The following is a 20,030-nucleotide window of genomic DNA, read 5'->3' on the forward strand; positions in this document are numbered from 1 at the left end:
TTATGCCTGTAATCCCAGCTACTCACGAGGCTGAAGCGGGAGAATCACTTGAACCCGGGAAGCAGAGGTTGCAGTAAGCCAAGATGGTGCCATTGCACTCCAGCCTGGGCAACAAGAGCAAAGCTCTATTAAAAAAAAAATGCAAGTAGAAGTTATCACAGCTACCTTAGGCCTAAGTTACACTATATGAGATGGAGACATTCATATTTGTTTCTAAAACATTAGCTCACTGTCTTCCCACAATCAGATTGTGGGGAACAATTGTTAGCAAGGAATTTTGCTATGTTTACTGCAGAAATTCTGTTACAATAAGTGTAACATACAACAAAAATATTTCCAAGCTAAAACCCACTTATTTCAAGTGATATTTACTCAGATTGAACTCTGAATCACAAAATAATTGGAACCATCCTTGGAAGTCCACTGCAATGGGCTATGATTTGTTTTAGATTCTCTGCTGATGTGTTAGGTTCAGTACACTGGAAGAGGAGAGTTAGTAAGAAGGTATTTAAAAGAATGATTAGTGTGTCTACCTGCCCAGGAAATCTCTCTTGTTTTCTCTCCGGGTTGGGCTATCTCCCTCCTTTTGACCGTAAGAGCCCTTTGTGCCCTCTTTTGGCACTGCCTAGGCAGTAGAAGTTGTTAGAAAAGACTCAAGAGTTGGAGTAAACAGGCCGGGGGTCTTACCCGGCCTCCACCAATCATCGTTGTCTGACTGTGGAAAAGCTCCTTAAGCTTCCTGAGCTTCAGTTTCCTTGCCTGAGAAATAGACACAAATAATGAAATACAGTGAGGATTAATGAGGAAAGTATGCCAAGTGCCTCTCCTCGTGTCTGACACATACCTACTCAATTGACATTGGTCTTCTTTCTACCATTAGTGTTGGTCTCATAGCTATCCTTGCTTTTTCCATCCCCCTCATTCTTTACACTCCTCTAACACCTAGCACAGTGCCTTGCCCATAGTGGGAGCTCCATACAGGAGCATTTTTGATAAAAGGACTCAGCTCTTGACTCCAGGAAGTCTGGAAGGTGAGGGAATGTAGACAGACTAGCACTTGGACTGATCTGACCGTCACCCCCTCAATCTTGTAGCCCATGTTAATTGATTTTTTTTTTTGACAGACAGGGTCTCACTCTGTCGCCCAGGCTGGAGTGCAGTGGTGCAGTCTCAGCTCACTACAGCCTCAACCTCCTGGCCTCAAGTGATCCTGCCGCCTCAGGCTCCTGAGTAGCTGGGACCACAGGGTGTGCCACCATGCCCAGCAAATTTTCGTATTTTTTGTAGAGATGGAGTTTTGCTGTGTTGCCCAGGCTGGTCTTGAACTCTTGAGCTCAAGTGATTCTCCCACCTTGGCCTCACACAGTGCTGGGATTACAGGCTTGAGCCACCATGCCCGGCCAGGATTCTAATCCTATAAGTATATTTGACTCGTATATATTTTTTCCAGCCAGAAAGAACTTTCTACATTATTTAATCCAATAATCTTGTTTCTCAGATTAGGAAACTGAGACCCAGTAAGGATACATAGCTCCTTCATGTACAAAAGATTAAAACAGTCTATTGTCCTCATGCCTTTAGAAGATTAAATAGTTTGCTTTAGTTCCAATTTTTTGTTTTTGTTTTTGTTTTTTTTTTAGACAGAGTCTCGTTCTGTCACCCAGGCTGGAGTGCAGTGTGCCATCTTGGCTCACTGCTGCCTCCACTTCCCATGTTCAAGCAATCCTCCACCTTAGCCTCCTGAGTAGCTGGGATTACAGGTGTGCGCCACTATGCCTGGCTAATTTTTGTATTTTTAGTAGAGATGGGGTTTAACCATGTTGGCCAGGCTGGTTTCGAACTCCTGACCTCATGTGATTCGCTTGCCTTGGCCTCCCAAAGAACTGGGATTACAGGCGTGCGCCACTGCACTGGTCTAGTTCTAGTTTTGTCTAGTAGTTCCTTTAGACCAGAACCTCTCAGTCTCAGCACTATTGATATTTGGGGTCAAATAATTATTTATTGTGAAGAGTCATTGTAGGATATTTAGCAGCATCCCTCGCCTCTACCCACTAGATGCCATGAATACACCCTTTCTCCCCTTAGTCATAACAATAAACAATGCCTGTAAACATTGCCAAATGTCCCACAGAGAACTACTGGCTTAGACATTACTGTAGGTAAAATCTCTTCATATGAAATGCTGAGGCCCTCAGGTTATTCCATCACAACATGATTGCTTTAATGAATAGATTGCTAGCAAATCTCATTTGTAGCCAACGAGCTCTGGAGATAAGGCAGAGCTGTTCTGTATTGAGTGCCGGGTCTCAGCTACTACTTGAGTACTCTCATTACGTATGTGTGTTCATTTATGTGTTATATTCTGCCTACCTCCAGGAGCTTTTAAAGTGGTCCCAAAGCATTTCTTTCTCAGAACATCTGGCCCTGTCTGTGTGTTGCCTGGGTGTCTGGGCTGTATGGAGGGGTGTCCTTCTCTGCCAGAGCCCTTCCCACATTGTCTTCTAGTTGCCTGCTTGTCTCCCAGCCTCCTGGACTTAAAGGCCCATGACAGTAAAAACAATGACCATCTTGCTCAGCATTATACTCCCAGCATCTAGGTGGCACATGAGAGGTACCCAATAAACATTTGTTGAATGGCTATATAATAGAAATCATGTATTGTATTTAGCCAGGGGTCAAAAGTATACAAGTTAGCTACAGCTTACTTAGCTTACAATAATCGTTGCTTGTGTTTATTAAGAGCCTACTATGTACCAAGAACTTTTCATGTGTTATCTTGTTAATCACGAAACAACCTTATAGACAGTATTAGCCCCATTTGAAAGATGGGAAACTGTGGCTCAGAGAGAGTTCATGACTTGGGTAATTACATAGTAACCCAGATTTGGACCAAGGCCCACCTAACTGCAGAATCTAGCCCTAGTCTGCTTTGATATATGAGGGGTCTTCAAAAAGTTCATGGAAAATGCATATTATGAAAAAATCTATGCCTGGACTTCAATTTTTTTTGCACCAAAATACACTCATACTAACTTTTTATAATGTGTCTGAACAGGATCTAGTTTGAGGCACTAAAAAGGGTAAGACATCAGTTTGAAAAGCGCTCCTATCAAAGCAAAGGAATTCTGCTAAAATTGAAGCAAGAACAAACATTAAATATATGATGAAGTTTAGGTGGAAGAATGATGAAATTACTGATGCTTTATACAAAGTTTATGGGGACAATGTCCCAGCGAAATCAGCAGTTTACAAATGGATAACTTGTTTTAAGAAGGGTTAAGATGTTGAAGATGAAACCCAAAGCAGCAAACCATCTACATCAATTTGCAAAGAAAAAATTAATCTTGTTTGTGCCACAACTGAAGAGGCTGATGATTAATAGCAAAAACAGTAGCCAACATCATAGATATCTCAATTGATTCAGTTTACACAATTCTGACTGAAAAAAAAATTAAAATTGAGCAAACTTTCCACTCAATGGGTGCCAAAACTGTTCCCCAATGAGGTAAGAGATGTGGAAAATCTATTTTTCTCCCACCTAAGTTGAAGTCTGTTGACTAGGCAAAGGGAGATGGATAGTATCTTCCACCTATCTTGCCCTAGCTTGGGAGGTCTGTGCCCAAAGCAGTCACAGAGAAGAGCAGAGCTTTTAATGGAAATTTTAAAACCATGGGCTCAAGATGCTGAAGTATTTCTTTGAAGACTTGTAACAACAGATGAAACATAGCTTTCGCATTACAATCCTGAAGACAAAGCACAATCAAAGCAATGGCTACTAAGAGGTGGAAGTGGGTCCGGTCACAGCAAAAGTGGACTGGTCAAGAGCAAAGATCGTGGCAACAGTTAATTGAGATGCACAAGGCATTTTTCTTGCTGACTTTCTGAAGGGCCAAAGAATGATAACATCTGCTTATTGTGAGAGTGTTTTGAGAAAGTCAGCCAAACCTTTAGCAGAAAAATGCCTGGGAGAAAGCTTCAACAGAGAGGGCCCTTCTCCATCACAGTGCTCTTGCTCACTCCTCTCGTCAAACAAGGGAAATTTTTTGAGTGTTAATGGGAAATCATTAGGCATCCACCTTACAGTCCTAATTTGGCTCCTTCTGACTTGGTTTTGTTTCCTAATCTCAACAAAAATCTTGGCTGGGCGCAGTGGCTCACGCCTTTAATCCTAGCACTTTGGGAGGCTGAGGCGGGTGGATTGCCTGAGGTCAGGAGTTCTTGACTAGCCTGGCCAACATGGCAAAACCCTGTCTCTACTAAAAGTACAAAACTAGCTGGGCATTGTGGCCCACACCCGTAATCCCAGCTACTCGGAAGGCTGAGGCACGAAAATCTCTTGAACCCGGGAGGTGGGGGTTGCAGTGAGCCAAAATCACACCATTGCTCTCCAGCCTGCCTGGGTGACAGAGTGAGACTCTGTCTCAAAAAAAAAAAAAAAAAAAAAAGAAAAAGAAAAGAAAAAAAAAATCTTTAAAGGGCTCCCATTTTTTTCAATTAATAATGTAAAAAAGACTGCATTGCCATGCTTAAATTCCAAAGACTTTAAGTTCTTTAGAGGATGGACTAAATGGCTGGTATTATGGCTTACAAATGTCTCTTGAATTTGATGGATCTTATGTTGAAAAATAGTTTATTTTTCCTTCTTATCTTTTAATTCCATTTTTCCATGAATTTTTGTTTGTTTGAGACAGTCTTGCTCTGTCGCCCCTTTTTTTTTAGTACACTGCCTTCGTGTGACATTGTTCATTGTGTTATAATGCATTTAATTATGTTAACAGTTATTGTTCATGTCATTCTTACTGTCCCGGTAACTTTATTTGGATTTGGGTTTTCTCCGCAGTTTAACATGTTTACTGACAATCCTTTAAAGTTTAGGCTATAGCTATTTCTAAGTTTCATGTGTTGAGTAATTGATCAGTTTTGACTAGTTTCTCCTTCAGAGTCTTTTTAAACACATATGGCTACCTTATCTACGTATTTCCAAACAGAAACCTTTGGCTTTAGGGTAGTCTTTTTTAAATGGTGAGTCCAAAATCAATTTATTGGGCCCCTCACCAAAAAAGGAGACAGAATACAAAGTACCAGAGGACACTGAATAGAATCAACGAATTAATTCTAGTTTTTTGGTGTTGTTGAGACAATCTCACTCTGTCATCCAGGCTGGAGTGCAGTGACCCGATCTCACTTCACTGCAAACCTCAGCCTCCTGGGTTCAAGCTATTCTCATGCCTCAGCCTCCTGAGTAGCTGGGACTACGGGCATGCACCAACATGCCTGACTTTTTTTTTTTTTTTTTTTTGAGACAGAGTCTCTGTCACCAGGCTGGAGTGCAGTGTGCACTCTCGGCTCACTGCAACCTCCGCCTCCCGGCTTCAAGTGATTCTCCTGCCTCAGCCTCCCGAGTAGCTGGGACTACAGGTGCGCACCACCACACCCAGCTAATTTTTGTGTTTTTAGTAGGAACAAGGTTTCACCATGTTAGCCAGGATGGTCTCTGTTAAGTGATGGTCACGAGGTCTCTTGATCTCATGATCCATCCGCCTCAGCCTCCCAAAGTGCTGGGATTACAGGCCTGAGCCACCGCGCCCAGCCTAATTTTGTATTTTGTATTTTGTATTTATTTATTTTTTTGAGACAGAGTCTCACTCTGTCGCCCAGGCTGGAGTGCAGTGGTGCGATCTCGGCTCACTGCAAGCTCCGCCTCCCGGGTTCACGCCATTCTCCTGCCTCAGCCTCCCGAGTAGCTGGGACTACAGGCGCCCACAACCGCGCCCGGCTGATTTTTTGTATTTTTAGTAGAGACGGGGTTTCACCGTGGTCTCGATCTCCTGACCTTGTGATCCGCCCGCCTCGGCCTCCCAAAGTGCTGGGATTACAGGCGTGAGCCACCGCGCCCGGCAATTTTGTATTTTTTAATAGAGATGGAGTTTCGCCATGTTGGCCAGGCTGGTCTGGAACTCCTGACCTCAGGTGATCTGACCGCCTCAGCCTCCCAAAGTGTTAGGATTACAGGCGTGAGCCACTGCGCCCAACCTAAATTTTAAAAAACTTAAAAAAAAAAAAAAATTCCTGATTCTGGGGAGTGGGTGTGTATGTGCATAGGAAGAGGCACGATGAAGGATAAAGTCCAAGATCTTACAGTTGCATAAATTCAGCTTCCTTTGTGAAATAGTTGCTGAAAGTCTGACCCCAATACATCTTAGCACGCCTCAATCACGCAGTGTTTACCATTTGTTCCCTCAGACTTGTCAGACTTTTTTAAAAGTCCAGATGCTTCCCGACTTAAAGGTGGGGCTACTTCTGGATAAATCCATCTGTAATGTTGAAAAATCATAAGTCGACCATTGTAAGTCAAGGACCATCTATATATGGCATGAGAATTATCAGCTGTATATTTTCATCTACTTTGTCTCCTGAAGTAAATTGCCTGAGGGCAAGGACTCTTACATTTCTTTGTCATTTTTGCTAGGTGCTCAATCACTGTTCACAATGATAACAGTAGGAAAAAGTGCGCCTTCTAGTAAGTGGATAAACAAGTTTGAGTACACTGCTCTGCCCCACTTCCTTGTTATAAGGTAACATAACAAGGCAAAGTACCTCCACAACGAGGTAAGACTAGGTCCTGTTCCTGAAGGATCCCGCAGCCTTGTCTGTTCTGTTCGTTCCCTGGCAGATTATAGGCTGTGGAAATCCCTCTCCCCGCTCTCTAACGTGGAGTCGGCTGAGCACGACTCTGTCGCCCCAGCGCGGGAGGCCTGCGGCCGGCGGGTAGGAGGCGCTCCAGGGGACCTGGCATCGTCGGTGTGCAGCAAAGGAGCGGACCCGCGACGCAAGGAGAAGCCCTGCCTCCAGAGCCCCGCTCCTTTCCTCTTCTGGTTTTCCTCGGAAAGGGCCAGGAGACACTGGAAGGTCCGGACAGCAGCGAAGGGACGGGTCCTTTCCAGTCCCACCCATGTACGGACACCTCTCCCCCTCATCCCCCGATATACCCTCGCTGAATCCGGGATGGGAGAGACGAACCGAGTCTAGGCATCTGCGTAGCAGCGCCGGGGAGAGCGGGGAGCCCAGGGCGGAGCCCAGACGACTCCCGGATTCCCCTGCCCCGCCCCCGGCACGAGGCCCCGCCCCGGCGGGCCCGCCCCTCCTCGGGACCCGACCGGGCTGCGCTCACTGCCCAGCCGGGGCCCCGGGAGCCTCCAGGCGGAGAGGCTCCCGCCCGCCCTGAGCTGCGGCCTCCGCATGGAGGGGCCACTCACTCCGCCACCGCTGCAGGGAGGCGGAGCCGCCGCTGTTCCGGAGCCCGGAGCCCGGCAACACCCGGGACACGAGACGGCGGCGCAGCGGTACAGCGCCCGACTGCTGCAGGCCGGCTACGAGCCTGAGAGGTGACGCCCAGGGCAGAGCGCACGGGGCGCATCCGGGGCGGGCGGCTGAGGAGGGCGCGGCGGCTCCGGGAACCCGGCGACGCTGCGGGGGAGGGGAGGGGCAAGCCCCACAAACCTTTCTCCTCTTACCGCCTCAGCCTCTAACTTCCCGAAACGCCACGCTCCTGGCTTTGGTTGGGGTATGCAGACGGGCACTGTGCGAAGGATTAGGTGCTTCGTTGCACAGGGGAGCAGAGGAGAGGGAACAGGTCGTAAAAACCTTCCCTAAAATCTTAGCCTTAGATTGGACCTCGCTACACACCCGACGACACCCCTTTCAGGTGGCTTCAACTCTTGGGGTTTAAACAGTGCTGGTTGGAGTCCTGTCCGACTTGGCTTACCCCTCCTTAGCTGCTTCATCCTAGAACTATCTTCAGTGGTCTTACTGGCAGGTGTTAGTGTCCAGATGGATCGCCTTCGCAGGGCTAGGTGAGGACACTCTCCCCTCCTTCACCATACACTGAGATCTGATGAGGCTGCCAGTGCAGCTCACCTCAAGGTCTCTCCGAAGACTCAGGCCCCCATGCTGGGGTCTGTAGGGGAATGAGGGACACTGGAGGAAGAGTAGGGTAGTGAGCTGGGCCCCAGGGGGACTGGCTGAAAAGGAGACAGCAGCTAATCTCTGGATTGTATCGCAGCTTGAAATGCAATCCCACTGTCCTTCTGGTCCAGAGGATTTGGACTTCTTTCTCTGCCCATCTGCTGGTGTTCAGCAGCTTGGGGAGGTGACCTGGCAGCTGGGTTTGGCGGGGGTGGTCTGGGGGAATTAGCCTGGCAGCTCTGCCCAGGGGCTGGTCGCTTATGTAAGAACTTTTAACGGCTTAAGGGGCTCCTAGGCAGTGGGGCTGCTGAGTTAGGCCCCTCCTGTGCCGGCAGTCTGCCTCTCTAGAATTGACTCAGGCTTAGGCAACCCCCAGTCTTTCTCCTATCCTAGAAATCCAGCTCCTGGAGTTCAGGGCACAGGGTGATGGGGAGGGGCCACAGGGACTGAAGGAACCAGTTGGGGCTTGACAGAGGCAGTGCTTGGTTAGAGCAGGGTTTGCAAACATATTGTTTCAGAGCTCAGGCTGGAGCCATGTGAGTGCATCCTTTCTCCAGATTGCACTTTTGCATCAAGGGGCCATCCCTACTCCCACCCCCAACCTGACCCGCACCCCGCACTTGGGCTCAGAGAGCCTGTGTAAACCTGAACCCCAGCCAGGTGGTGTAGTGAGATTCAAAACCTGCTGGCCAGACCTCCACCTGCCTTCGCCAACCTGGAGTTGTGGGAAGAGGACAGGATTCCGTGAGCAGTCCTGGGTTTGAATCCAGTGTTATTGCTCTCTGGCTTGAACTTGGACAGGCTATGCCGCCGTCCCAGCTCAACAGTGCTAATGTTATTACCTTTTCTCCCCTTCCCCCATCTTCCCCTCAAGAGTGTTTTGAAATCTTGTTCCTTAAAACAGCCCCAGGCCTGATAGAGTCCTCGGGGCTCCCTGCCTGGACCTTAGTACCCAGCTGGGCACTGTTGCCCTGCTACCCTGAGGAAGGGACTTGGACCTGCCTTCCTATCCCCACAGCTGCTAGGTGGGGGTCTCAGGGGACAACAGCCCTTCCTCGGCTTTGGAGGCCCACTGGTTGCCTCGGTGTCTCCTCCCCATGGAGGAAGCAGCTGGGGAAGATCAGGAAGAGGGTGGAGGAGAGCGGGGGTTGAGGGTGGATTAGCGGAGTCTCTGGAAAAGCACAGCCTAACCCAGGGCTGAGCCCCAGCAGCTTAGAGTGATGAGGAGCCCAACACAGGTCAAAGCAGGAGGCACATAGGAGAGCAGGAGAGGGGAGTGGGGCCATGAAGTCTGTAATCACTGGGAAGGTGACCCTCCCCATGCCTCAGCCAGGCAGCCTCCTCCCTTGGGTCCCAGAGTTCTAAGAACGCTGGGGCAGATGTCACAATCAGGTCACCTGAGATGGTCAAATCCAGCTGCTCTCCTGGGCCCAAGCTCTGGTTGAATCCTAAATAGTACTCTAGCCATTCCTGACCCGTACTGTAGGGGACAGTGACCCAGAGCAGGTCCCTTAGTGACCCAGTGACCCAGAGAGACCACTGGGCCGGTCTCTGCTCTGTGCCGGTCTCTGCTCTGTGCTGTAGTTGACATGATAGCTCTGTTCTTCTGTGGCCAGAAAGGCACCCCAGAGCAGCTCTGAATGGTCAGGCACTTTCTCTGGCTGTTCTCACTGCTCTCCTCAGGACTCTCCCCTGGTCCCCCATGTGGCCTGGGCTCCCCGCATGAGCCCGTGAATGCTGAAGGTTCAGAGGTGCTTCCCAGGCGTCGCTGGCAAGCTGGCCTCAGCCTCCGCCCTGCACACAGATGGGACAGTCTGTGTCTTCCTGGCAGGGTCCCGGGGGCATCAGTGGGGGAGGTTGGGCATCCCAGGGAACCTTGTGGCTTGGAGGCCAAGCCTCCCCTGGGCTTAGTTTCCATCACACTGCTGAGAGGTAAACAAACCCAGCCTCCCAGGGCCACAGCCAGCCACCATGCCAGGGAGGGGATTGTGTCCCACGCCACCTTATTCTCTTCTCCCCAAGTGAGCTGTGGGAGCCATAGGAGGACACAGGGAGGAGACTGTGGAGTGTGGGTGGGGGACCCACTCTTGGTCAGCACTGGCAGTTCTGGTCCCATAAGAGGGAAGGATCTACCTCCTGCCACCCCACCTTTCCCCATGTGAATCAATCTGCTACCCAGTCACTGCCCGCATGTAGAAATCTGGATCTTGCTGGGCACCCAGGCCCACCAACTTCTGCTTTGGGGATTTTTCAGAAGTTCCCTAGCCCCTGTCCTTATTTGTATGTGTAAGCCAGGCTTATGATCCTCCCCCATCTTCCCACCGCAGGACCCTCCCAAATAACAAACTGCTCTCTGAGGTTAAAAGCCCTGGTACCAACACCATTTTCTCAGCTGGAGATAGGGCGGTGAGCCTTCGAAGCACTGGGTCATGAATCAGAAGCAGTACCCCTCCCTCCCTTTCCGAACTATAGATTTTGCCTCTGTCAAGGGAATGGGTACCCAACACTTGGCAATTAATAGATTGTGGAGTTAATGTGATCATTTATGAAAAGTGCTTTGTAAACTGCAGAGGGCCCCAAGGCCACCCAAAGGTCAAGGAGTGTCATTGTGAAGAATGCCCGCTCCCTAGGAAGGATGTCGGGATGGGGCATAGCGGTCCAACCTCAAAGTCCTTAGTGCTGGGGAGCTGGGAGCCCAGACCAGTTTCTCAGGGCTCCAGGCCTTGATCAGGGTCCGGGGAAGAGTATGGGGGATTGGGGGACGGCAGAACCGTGTTAGAGGTACCCTGAGGAGAAGGGCAAGGTGGGTGGCCCAGGCTGGGGGAGCACTCAGGGGTGGGGGGGGATGGGGCCTCTGCTGGGGGTCCTGGGAGGATGGACGTGTAGAGGCGGAGGGGGCGTGTCCCGGCCTGACCTGGTCCTCTTCCCCGCGGCCCCCACACCTCCTCCCCGGTCCGGGCTGGCGGGGTCGCGGGGCCACTGCAGGCGGCTGGGGGCGTGCGCGCGGCGGCGGCGGGGCCCTTTGTGCGGCGCGGGCGGAGGCGGCCTTCTCCGCGGGAGGGGCGAGAAGGGCGGGAGGGGCGGGAGGAGAGGGCGGTGCCCTGGCCCGCCCCGCCGCTGCCGCAGCCCCCGCCCCCGGCCCGCCCGGCCCGCGGCAGCAGCGTGGCCGCGGTGCGGCGTCAGCAGTAGCAGCAGCAGCAGCAGCGGCGGCGGCAGCGGCGGCGGGTGGCCGCGCGGGTGTTTATGTCGGGTCGCGGGGTCTCGCGGCAGCATGGCGGACTACCTGATCAGCGGCGGCACCGGCTACGTGCCCGAGGACGGGCTCACCGCGCAGCAGCTCTTCGCCAGCGCCGACGGCCTCACCTACAAGTAAGCGCGGGGGCTCGTACCCCTAGGTGCGCGCACCCACGCGACGCGACCCCCGGGCCGGCCCTGCACGTGCGCGGCTCCCCCGGCGTTCCCGGCCCGTTGCGAGTGCCTGCTGTGGGCGCTGGGGGCTGGGCACGGGAAGGAAGGAGGCCCGCGCCGGAGCAGACGGACGTGGCACGGCGACACCGCGGCCCTCAGAGCCCTGACCCGTTTCTGGCCAAATCCGGGCTCGGCCTGCCCCCTTCCTCCTCTCAGGGGCATGGAGGGGCCCTGGGGCGTGTGGGAACTGGAGATGTGGGCGTTATGGGGAGACTTTTCCTGGCCGCTGGTCCAGGACTCCCCCTCCCAGCCTCACCACGAGGGCAGAGGGTCCCTGACACCAAGCTTAAGCAGCTGCTTCCGCGTGGCCCCAGGAGAGGCACAGCCAGGTGATTGGGGTGGCTTATTTTCCAACTGTCCAGTCCAGCGCTTTTTCCAGTTGTGTCCCTTCCTTGCCACAGGTTGGTACTGGTGCCCCTCCCAAGGCGCGAATTATTCTGTGACTGCCACCCCTAAGCCCACCCTGCAGGGGGTTTTGGAGGAGGACACAGACCTACCCATCTGCCTCTGGCTTCCTTTGCCGTGGGCCCTAGGCCAGTTGTCCTGCCTGCTGCAGGCCTGGCACTACCTCTGCCTCCTGGCTGCAGGACTATGCCCCTGCCAGGAAGAGGCATCAGAAGGGGCAGAGTGGGGATGCTGGCCAGTCAAGAGCATCCCTGCCTTGTCTCCTGCCAGCCCTGCCCTGGCTTGTAAGCACTCTTGCTTGGCCAGCAGTTTCCCTAAACACCAGGATACCCAGTCACTCCTGAGGAGTGTCTCCTCCTGCCTGCCCATAGGCGACGGGTATATAGAATACCTAGAAAATACTAAGAGGCCCAGACTCCAGCATTTCTTCTGTGGCCTCCTTGCTATACAGAAGAAGGGCTGCCAAAGTCTGGGAGCAGCCAAAATTCTTTGTTTCTTTGGTGGTCTTTGGTGATGAGATTGAGAGCCTACCTTTGATACAGTTGTCACTGAAGTCTTCTAGGAGAACTCCCTAGGGGAATGCCTAGGAGTTTCTCTAGGCCTTAGGGCAGATTAATGACCCACTCCCCCTCCACCCTGTGGCTTTTCCTTCCTGCCCTAGGATGCCTGCTGCTTTGCTTAGCTCGGTTCAGAGTGTTCCTGAAGTGTGGGATATTTGCTTTTGGGCGTGTCTCTCAAGACCTGCTGTGATTTTAGCAGGTTGGGGCCCCTGAGCTGTGGCCCTGCACCTAGATGTACCCATGCAGGCCTACACTCACCTTCTGGGGTTTGCTGTGACTGTGGCCCACCCTAGTGCCTTGCTTTGGCTGGGGCCCCAGTGTCCTGGTCCCACCTCTAAGGCCTCTTTCCTCCCCTTTCCCATCCCAGCCATTTCTGTTCTGCTCTGTCAGAACATGCCCTGCACTCAGCCCCCTGGGGTCTCTCCATGCTGTTCCGAGCCCTGTGTGACTCAGCAGCCCAGGCACCGGGGCGTGCAGCGTGTCCTGTGCTGGGTCATGTTCATGCTGTGTTGCACCACAAAATTGTTCTCAGGTTTGTTCCCTGTGTTTACTTATTTTCTCTCCCCATCAAGATTGAGAAGTTTTCAAAGTCAGGCACTGTCTGCTGTGTGTGGCGATATGGGAACTTCTGTGTTGCTTGACAAACTCTGAGACCTAAAGGCAATGGATATTTTGGGCCTATTGCCTTGATGGCACCCCAGCAGACCTTCCACTATCTTTGGCTCTAGCTCTTGGGGCTGGAGTCTGCCAGACTCTAGTGGGGGGCACGAGGTGGGAACTGCCCTGATAGGGCAGTAGGGATGGGGGGGCTCTAGCCTCTGCTCCCCTAGGCTTTTCTATACACCCCTGCTGCCTCCTCTGACGTGGTAGGCTCCGCCCCTTTGGGGCTGCCCTCCCCACTAGTCATACTCACTTCTCTGTCTTCACAGCGACTTCCTGATTCTCCCAGGATTCATTGACTTCATAGCTGATGAGGTGGTGAGTACCTCTTCCTTTGACAAGGGGAGGGGGCTGTGTGTGTGGTGGAAGAGGCTGACTTCTTGCTCAGGAGCAGGGCATGGAGAGACTTTTCTTGGGAATGGGTGGATAGGATATAGCGCCCCCCCCGCTTTTTTTTTTTTTTTTTTGAGACAGAGTCTTGCTCTGTCACTCAGGCTGGAGTGCAGTGGTGTGATCTCATCTCACTACAGCCTCCACCTCCCAGATTTAAGTGATTCTCCTGCCTCAGCCTCCTGAGTAGCTGGGATTACAGGCACGTGCCAAAATCCCCCGATAATTTTTGTATTTTTAGTGGAGATGGGGTTTTGCCATGTTGGCCAGGCTGGTCTCAAACTCCTGAGCTCAAGTGATCCACCCGCCTCAGCCTCCCAAAATGCTGCGATTACAGGGGTGATTCCACCCAGCTGGAATGGGTGTATATAGCCTTTATTGTTGCCAGAGAAACTGGCAGAGATCAAAGGGTTATACCTGATGGGGCAGAGGCAGCTATGGGGACACAGGAGTGTCCTGAGTGAGGCCCGGCCTGGGGCTGGGTGGCTCTCTGTCAGTGACAGAACCTATGGGCAGGTTCAGAAGAGGCCTGGGAAGGGGCTAGCTTGGGAGCGGGAAGGGGTGGGTTTGGGAGTGGCTTCCTTATTGTAGAGACCATAAGGATTGGATTTTGTCTGGAATGCTGAACAAGGACATGATAGAAGCCAGTAAAATTATAGAGATTTGAAAACGATAGACAGACTTGTTCACTGATCCACAAAGTACAAGAACTGGCAAGAGGGTTTGAAAGAGTTGCATGTTGGATAAATACAAGGAAACACAGTGTCATGCTTTCCCAGAGGGGCTCATCAATGAGCCAAATCAATGAACAATTAACATATGATAAACTCAGAGAAGCCAAGGTGGGTAGTGATGATGGTGTAAGTCATTTCAAGAAAAAGTACTGTGACTCTATGATGAATTCATATACATTAAAAAACCCATTTCTTTTCTGTTGCTATTATTATTGCTATTTATTCTGGTCTGATTCTCATGAAAGGCCAGAGGGCCTGAGTGTGCCTAGATCAATTACATGTGAGGGAAGTTCATGTCCAGCCTGTGTGTAGCCAGAGCTGAACCAGACAGATTTTCAGAGGGAAATTCAAATGATTCTGGTTGTTTCCCTTATGACAACAACCAGGAAGCCTTCTTGGTGCAGCTGTTCAGTTTAACAGAGTTTACTGAGCACTGTGGCTTTGTGTCAGAGCCTGGGCTGGCTGCTAGGAAGAGAGGGATTGAAAAGACCCCTACTCCAGCTGGGTGCGGTGGCTCACACCTATAATCCCAGCACTTTGAGAGGCTGAGGCAGGAGGATCTCCTGAGATCAGGAGTTTGAGACCAGCCTGGCCAACATGGTGAAACCCTATCTCTGCTAAAAATGCAAAAATTAGCTAGGTGTTGTGGCAGGCATCTGTAATCCCAGCTACCTAGGAGGCTGAGGCAGGAAAATCACTTGAACCTGGGAGGAGGAGGTTGCAGTGAGTCGAGATTGCACCACTGTACTCCAGCCTGGGTGACAGAGTGAGACTCCGTCTCAGAAAAGAAAGAAAGAAAGAAAGAAAAGACATCTGCCTGGCTGGCAAGGGTCTCCCTGTCCTGTGGCTTCTGTCAGGAAGGCTGTGGCCCTTCTGTGGCATAATGAAAGAGGAGAAGATGGTGTTTTCTAGATCATGGGGCCAGAGGTCTGAACCAGGGTTAGTGATGGGTTTCAGGGACTTCGAATCTAAAAAAATTACATAGCGGGGCCGGGCGCGGTGGCTCAAGCCTGTAATCCCAGCACTTTGGAAGGCCAAGACGGGCGGATCACGTGATCAGGAGATCGAGACCATCCTGGCTAACACGGTGAAACCCCGTATCTGCTAAAAAATACAAAAAACAAAAACTAGCTGGGCGAGGTGGCAGGCGCCTGTAGTCCCAGCTACTCCGGGAGGCTGAGGCAGGAGAATGGTGTAAACCCGGGAGGCGGAGCTTGCAGTGAGCCAAGATCGCGCCACTGCACTCCAGCCTGGGCGAAAGAGCGAGACTCCGTCTCAAAAAAAAAAAAAAAAAAATTACATAGCAAAGTCTGCTCAAATGTCCTGGGGGCTGGGATCCACTACTGTTGGCCTGACCCTCAGAGGGGTATGTGCTCTGGCCTTTCCTCCATGGGCAGGTGGCTTTTAAATGGACACTTGCAATCCTGACTGCTCTCCTGAGCTCCAGACCGTTAGTTGCTTGCTTTCCTGGATGCCTAAAAGACTTTTCCATGCCTCCCCTGACCTCAGCCCTTGTCACCCAGAATCCATTCTCCACCTCAGAGCCTGAGTGACCTTTTTGAAACATAAATCAGATCATTTCTCTGTCGAGACCAGGGGCTTCTGTCCGAATCGAATTTGAGCTTCTCTCCATGGTCTTCATGGCCATACATGCTGCCCCTGCCTTCTTCCCGCCTCTTCCTTCCCTCCACTCCCCTGGCCGCCTTTTTCTTTCTTAAATGTGCCTCCAAAAGAATTGGATTCTGAGGCGGGTTTGCACCCAGCCCTCTCAGCCGAGTGACAGCCCTTCTGACTTCTACTTGATCGGCTCCCACCCGTCACCTCCCAGGAAAGAGGCTTTCCCCAGTCACCTTGTTGCTGGTGGTCGCTTGCCTTCTTGTTTTTCTCTACAGCCTTCATCGTGACGGAAGTCATCTTGAGCATGTGTCCTGTGTCTGTCATCTTTCTTTCCAAGTAGAACATAAGCTCTGTTAGATGAGCAGGGAACCTTGTTCACTGCCATGTCCCCAGGGACTGTCCTGGTGCTGGTGCATGTAGGAGCTCAGTGAGTGTTTGTCCAGTGGGTGATAAACTTCACATGGGCTGTGCTTCCATCCTCAGGACCTGACCTCAGCCCTGACCCGGAAGATCACACTGAAGACGCCGCTGATCTCCTCCCCCATGGACACTGTGACAGAGGCTGACATGGCCATTGCGATGGCTGTGAGTTACGCACCTGCATGGGGACTCCCGGGCACAGGAACTGAGCATGGTGGGCTGTGCTGAGGGGCAGGGCCGGGGAGGGATGGGCCCTCACTCTGACCACACTTCCCTTCCATGTCAGCTGATGGGAGGTATTGGTTTCATTCACCACAACTGCACCCCAGAGTTCCAGGCCAACGAGGTGCGGAAGGTCAAGGCAAGTACCAGGCCTGTCCCCAGCAAGATGCCACCTGGCAGTCCCCCCCTCAGAGGCCCTCCCAGCCTCCCCTGCCAGCCCTGTACTGCTGCACTCCCTGGGTGTCCTTCCTCTCAGTGGAGCTGTGGGGCCGAGCCCTCATTTTCCCACTGGCTCCTCATCCCACTGAGGGTCCTGGCTTCTCTGTGGCACAGCCGCATCCTCTGTTCCCTGTGGCCAGCTCAGACATCATCCCTGGCTTTCTTCCAGCCTTTTCCTCCCCCTATCTCTGCCTGCAGAAGTTTGAACAGGGCTTCATCACGGACCCCGTGGTGCTGAGCCCCTCGCATACTGTGGGTGATGTGCTGGAGGCCAAGATGCGGCATGGCTTCTCTGGCATCCCCATCACCGAGACAGGCACCATGGGCAGCAAGCTGGTGGGCATCGTCACCTCCCGAGACATCGACTTTCTTGCTGAGAAGGACCACACCACCCTCCTCAGTGAGGTACCTGCAGGGCAGGGGAAGCAGGGCTGGCTGCAGAGAGGACCCTCACGCTGGGGCCTCAGACTGGTGCCTGTGACCAGGGACCAGAGGGAGGCCTGGCTCCTTCTCTCTCACCTGCCAACCTGCAGGCAAATGTTCCTGGCCCCACAGGTGATGACGCCAAGGATTGAGCTGGTGGTGGCTCCAGCAGGTGTGACGTTGAAAGAGGCAAATGAGATCCTGCAGCGTAGCAAGAAAGGTACCAGGGAGCTACTTGAAAACTCAACCCCCAGCCTGACTCCCTGTCCGCAGTCCCATTGTTCTTTCACAGCCTCGCAGGTTATCCCAGCAACGAGACTGGACCCTGGGGAAGGTTGGAATAACCTCAGGCAGACCAGACCACAATTCCTGCCATCCTTCTCTTAGCTTAGGGAAGCAGCATCTTCACAGTATGTTTCCCAAAACTAGTCCTATGAGATGCTCATCCCAAAAAAAGCCTCTGTGGTCTTAAAAGCTTGAGCAGTAACTCCTTTCTCTATCCCCTATCTTACATAAAGAATTGCACATTCACTTATTAAAGGCTCTCAGAAGTCCTGCAGTTAAATTTATTTGACACTGGAGCTGTTTCTATATTTGCTAGCTAGAAACAACTTTAGCTTTTTTTTTTTTTTTTTTTTTTTGAGACAGAGTCTCACTTTGTCACCCAGGCTGGAGTGCAGTGGCACCATCTCAGCTCACTGCAACCCTTGCCTCCTGGGTTCAAGCGATTCTCATGCCTCAGCCTTCTGAGTAGCTAGGATTACAGATGTGTGCTACTACATTAGCTTATTTATTTATTTATTTGTTTGCTTGTATTTTTAGTAGAGATGGGGTTTCATCATGTTGGCCAGGCTGGTCTTGAACTCCTGGCCTCAAGGGATCTGCTCTCCTTGGCCTCCCAAAGTGCTGGGATTACAGGCGTGAGCCACTGTGCCTGGCTACAACTTTGGCTATTTATTTATTTATTTATTTGTTTTTGAGATGGAGTCTTGCTCTCTCATCCAGGCTAGAGTGTAGTGGTGTGATCTCGGCTCACTGTAATCTCCACCTCCTGGGTTCAAGCAATTCTCCTGCCTCAGCCTCCTGAGTAGTTGGGACAACAGGCGCACACCAACACACCCAGCTAATTTTTTTGTATTTTTAGTAGAGATGGTGTTTCACCATATTGGCCAGGCTGTTCTTGAACTCCTGGCCTCAAGTGATCCACCTGCTTCAGCCTCCCAAAGTGAGGAAGCTGTGAGCCACCACACCCGGCCAACCTTGGCTCCTTAGAAAAAAAAAAGGAAAAATTAAATATTCACCAGGTCCCTGTTGGCTATACTGGGAAATGCTTCCCTGGTCCATAGTGGAGGGTTCTTTGGTGTTTGTATTGAACAGGGCACATACTTCTCCCTGCAGGACAGCATCACTCCTGGCTAGGAGATTTCGGCCACTGTGGCCCAGCAGGTGAAAGGCTGCCAGCGCTCAGGGGCTGCGCATCCCAGTCCATGGGGATGCCCATCCACAGACCCTCAGGAACCTGCTGGGCTGAGAGGTTTCTTTGCTCCCTGTTCCTTGGGAAGCGGTCTAGGTCCCTAAGAACACTTCCTGGGGGGTGCTGTCACCTAGTGGCTGGCTGGGGTACTTCAGTGGAATCTCTGGCGTTGCCCACTTTCATCTTCACCCTCCTGAACATCTCTCAAACTTCTCCCCAGCAAGCCTGCTTCGTTTCACCCCTGCATTCCTTGTCAGGGAAGCTGCCTATCGTCAATGATCGTGATGAGCTGGTGGCCATCATCGCCCGCACTGACCTGAAGAAGAACCGAGACTACCCTCTGGCCTCCAAGGATTCCCACAAGCAGCTGCTCTGCGGGGCAGCTGTGGGCACCCGTGAGGATGACAAATACCGCCTGGACCTGCTCACCCAGGCAGGCGTCGACGTCATAGTCTTGGTGAGGCCCCTGCCTAGGTTGTGGGGGAGGTGTTTGGGTGGTTCAGCAGAGTGGAGGTCTGTGAGGACCCAGGTTCACCTCTGATTAAACCTGTGCCCCTCCCTTGCTACTCTTCCTCTCTGCTTCCGAGTGCTCCCTGGTGTCAGAATTAGGAGGGTGGCAGCAGGATCACCTGAGCTCAGGGGTTCAAGGTCATAGTGTGCTAGGATCGTGCCACTGCACTCCAGCCCTGGGGACAGAACAAGACCCTATCTCAAAAAGCAAACAATGGTTTGTGTCATCTGAGATACAAATAAAGAAAACAAACAAGTTAAAATTCTCCAATGGCACAGCCATAAGAAAGAATGAAATCCTGTCCTTTGCAGCAGCATGGACAGAGCTAGAAACCATTATCCTTAGTGAACTAACTCCAAAGCAGAAAACCAAATACTGCAGGCCCTCGCTTATAAGTAGGAGCTAAACAGTGGGTACACGTGTTCATAAAGATGGAAATAATAGATGCTGGGGACTCCAACATGGGAGAGGATGGGAGGGGAACGAAAAATTGCCTATCAGACACAGTTTTCGATATGTGGGTATTAGGTTAGGTATACTTGAAGCCCAATTCTCACCAGTATGCAGTATGCCCATTTAAGCAACAAACACGTATACCCACTGAATCTTTAAAAAAAAATAAAATAGACAAATTGCTGCAAGCAACAATTGCAAATCAAGACCCCCCACCCCCAATAAAGGGAGGTAGAATAAGGATAAAGGCTTATTGATTCCTTGTGAGTGATCTGGACCATACATCTAGATTTATCTGTATTCTATGACTAGGAGGAAGAGAAATTAGGAGGGTCACTGGCACCCTCTCAACAGCTCACAACAGACTGCAAACAAAGGCCCTCTGAGGGCCTTCTTGGCTGATAAGTTGACCCTAGTAATGTAGCTCATGTTCACTGAGAACTGCCTGTTTGCCAGCCACTGCGTCAAGACCTTTATGTATATCAGCCCCTTGAGGGACAATTGCCATT

General features: G+C 51.5%; 1 protein-coding gene and 1 long non-coding RNA gene across 10 annotated transcripts in view; one reads left to right on the forward strand and one right to left on the reverse strand.

The window, feature by feature from the left end:
- On the reverse strand, positions 1–7,917 carry LOC139362740 (uncharacterized). 3 transcript variants are annotated; one of them, XR_011621990.1, is made up of 3 exons: positions 7,766–7,917; positions 688–759; positions 1–104 (listed from the first exon to the last, which is right to left on the reverse strand). It is a non-coding gene; the product is annotated as an uncharacterized lncRNA (long non-coding RNA). The 3 variants fall into 3 exon arrangements; XR_011621989.1 differs by lacking the exon at positions 1–104 and adding an exon at positions 393–479; XR_011621991.1 differs by lacking the exons at positions 1–104; positions 7,766–7,917 and adding exons at positions 393–479; positions 6,598–7,077.
- LOC105474616 (inosine monophosphate dehydrogenase 1) overlaps positions 7,150–20,030 on the forward strand; it is an 18,004-nt gene continuing 5,123 nt past the window's right edge. Inside the window, exons 1-9 of one of the 7 annotated variants that reach the window (XM_071094541.1) lie at positions 7,170–7,385; positions 11,236–11,334; positions 12,766–12,930; positions 13,328–13,376; positions 16,283–16,384; positions 16,506–16,580; positions 16,859–17,065; positions 17,216–17,303; positions 18,815–19,014. In XM_071094541.1, coding sequence (XP_070950642.1) covers positions 7,240–7,385; positions 11,236–11,334; positions 12,766–12,930; positions 13,328–13,376; positions 16,283–16,384; positions 16,506–16,580; positions 16,859–17,065; positions 17,216–17,303; positions 18,815–19,014 — 1,131 coding nt within the window. In that variant the 5' untranslated portion in view covers positions 7,170–7,239. Of the gene's footprint in view, positions 7,386–7,775; positions 7,854–11,125; positions 11,335–12,765; positions 12,931–13,327; positions 13,377–16,282; positions 16,385–16,505; positions 16,581–16,858; positions 17,066–17,215; positions 17,304–18,814; positions 19,015–20,030 lie in introns of those variants that run through there. The other 6 variants (XM_011729458.3, XM_011729444.3, XM_011729441.3 and 3 more) reach the window with 6 other exon arrangements.

The sequence above is a fragment of the Macaca nemestrina genome, chromosome 4 (genome assembly GCF_043159975.1).
Source record: "Macaca nemestrina isolate mMacNem1 chromosome 4, mMacNem.hap1, whole genome shotgun sequence".
NCBI lineage: Eukaryota > Metazoa > Chordata > Mammalia > Primates > Cercopithecidae > Macaca > Macaca nemestrina.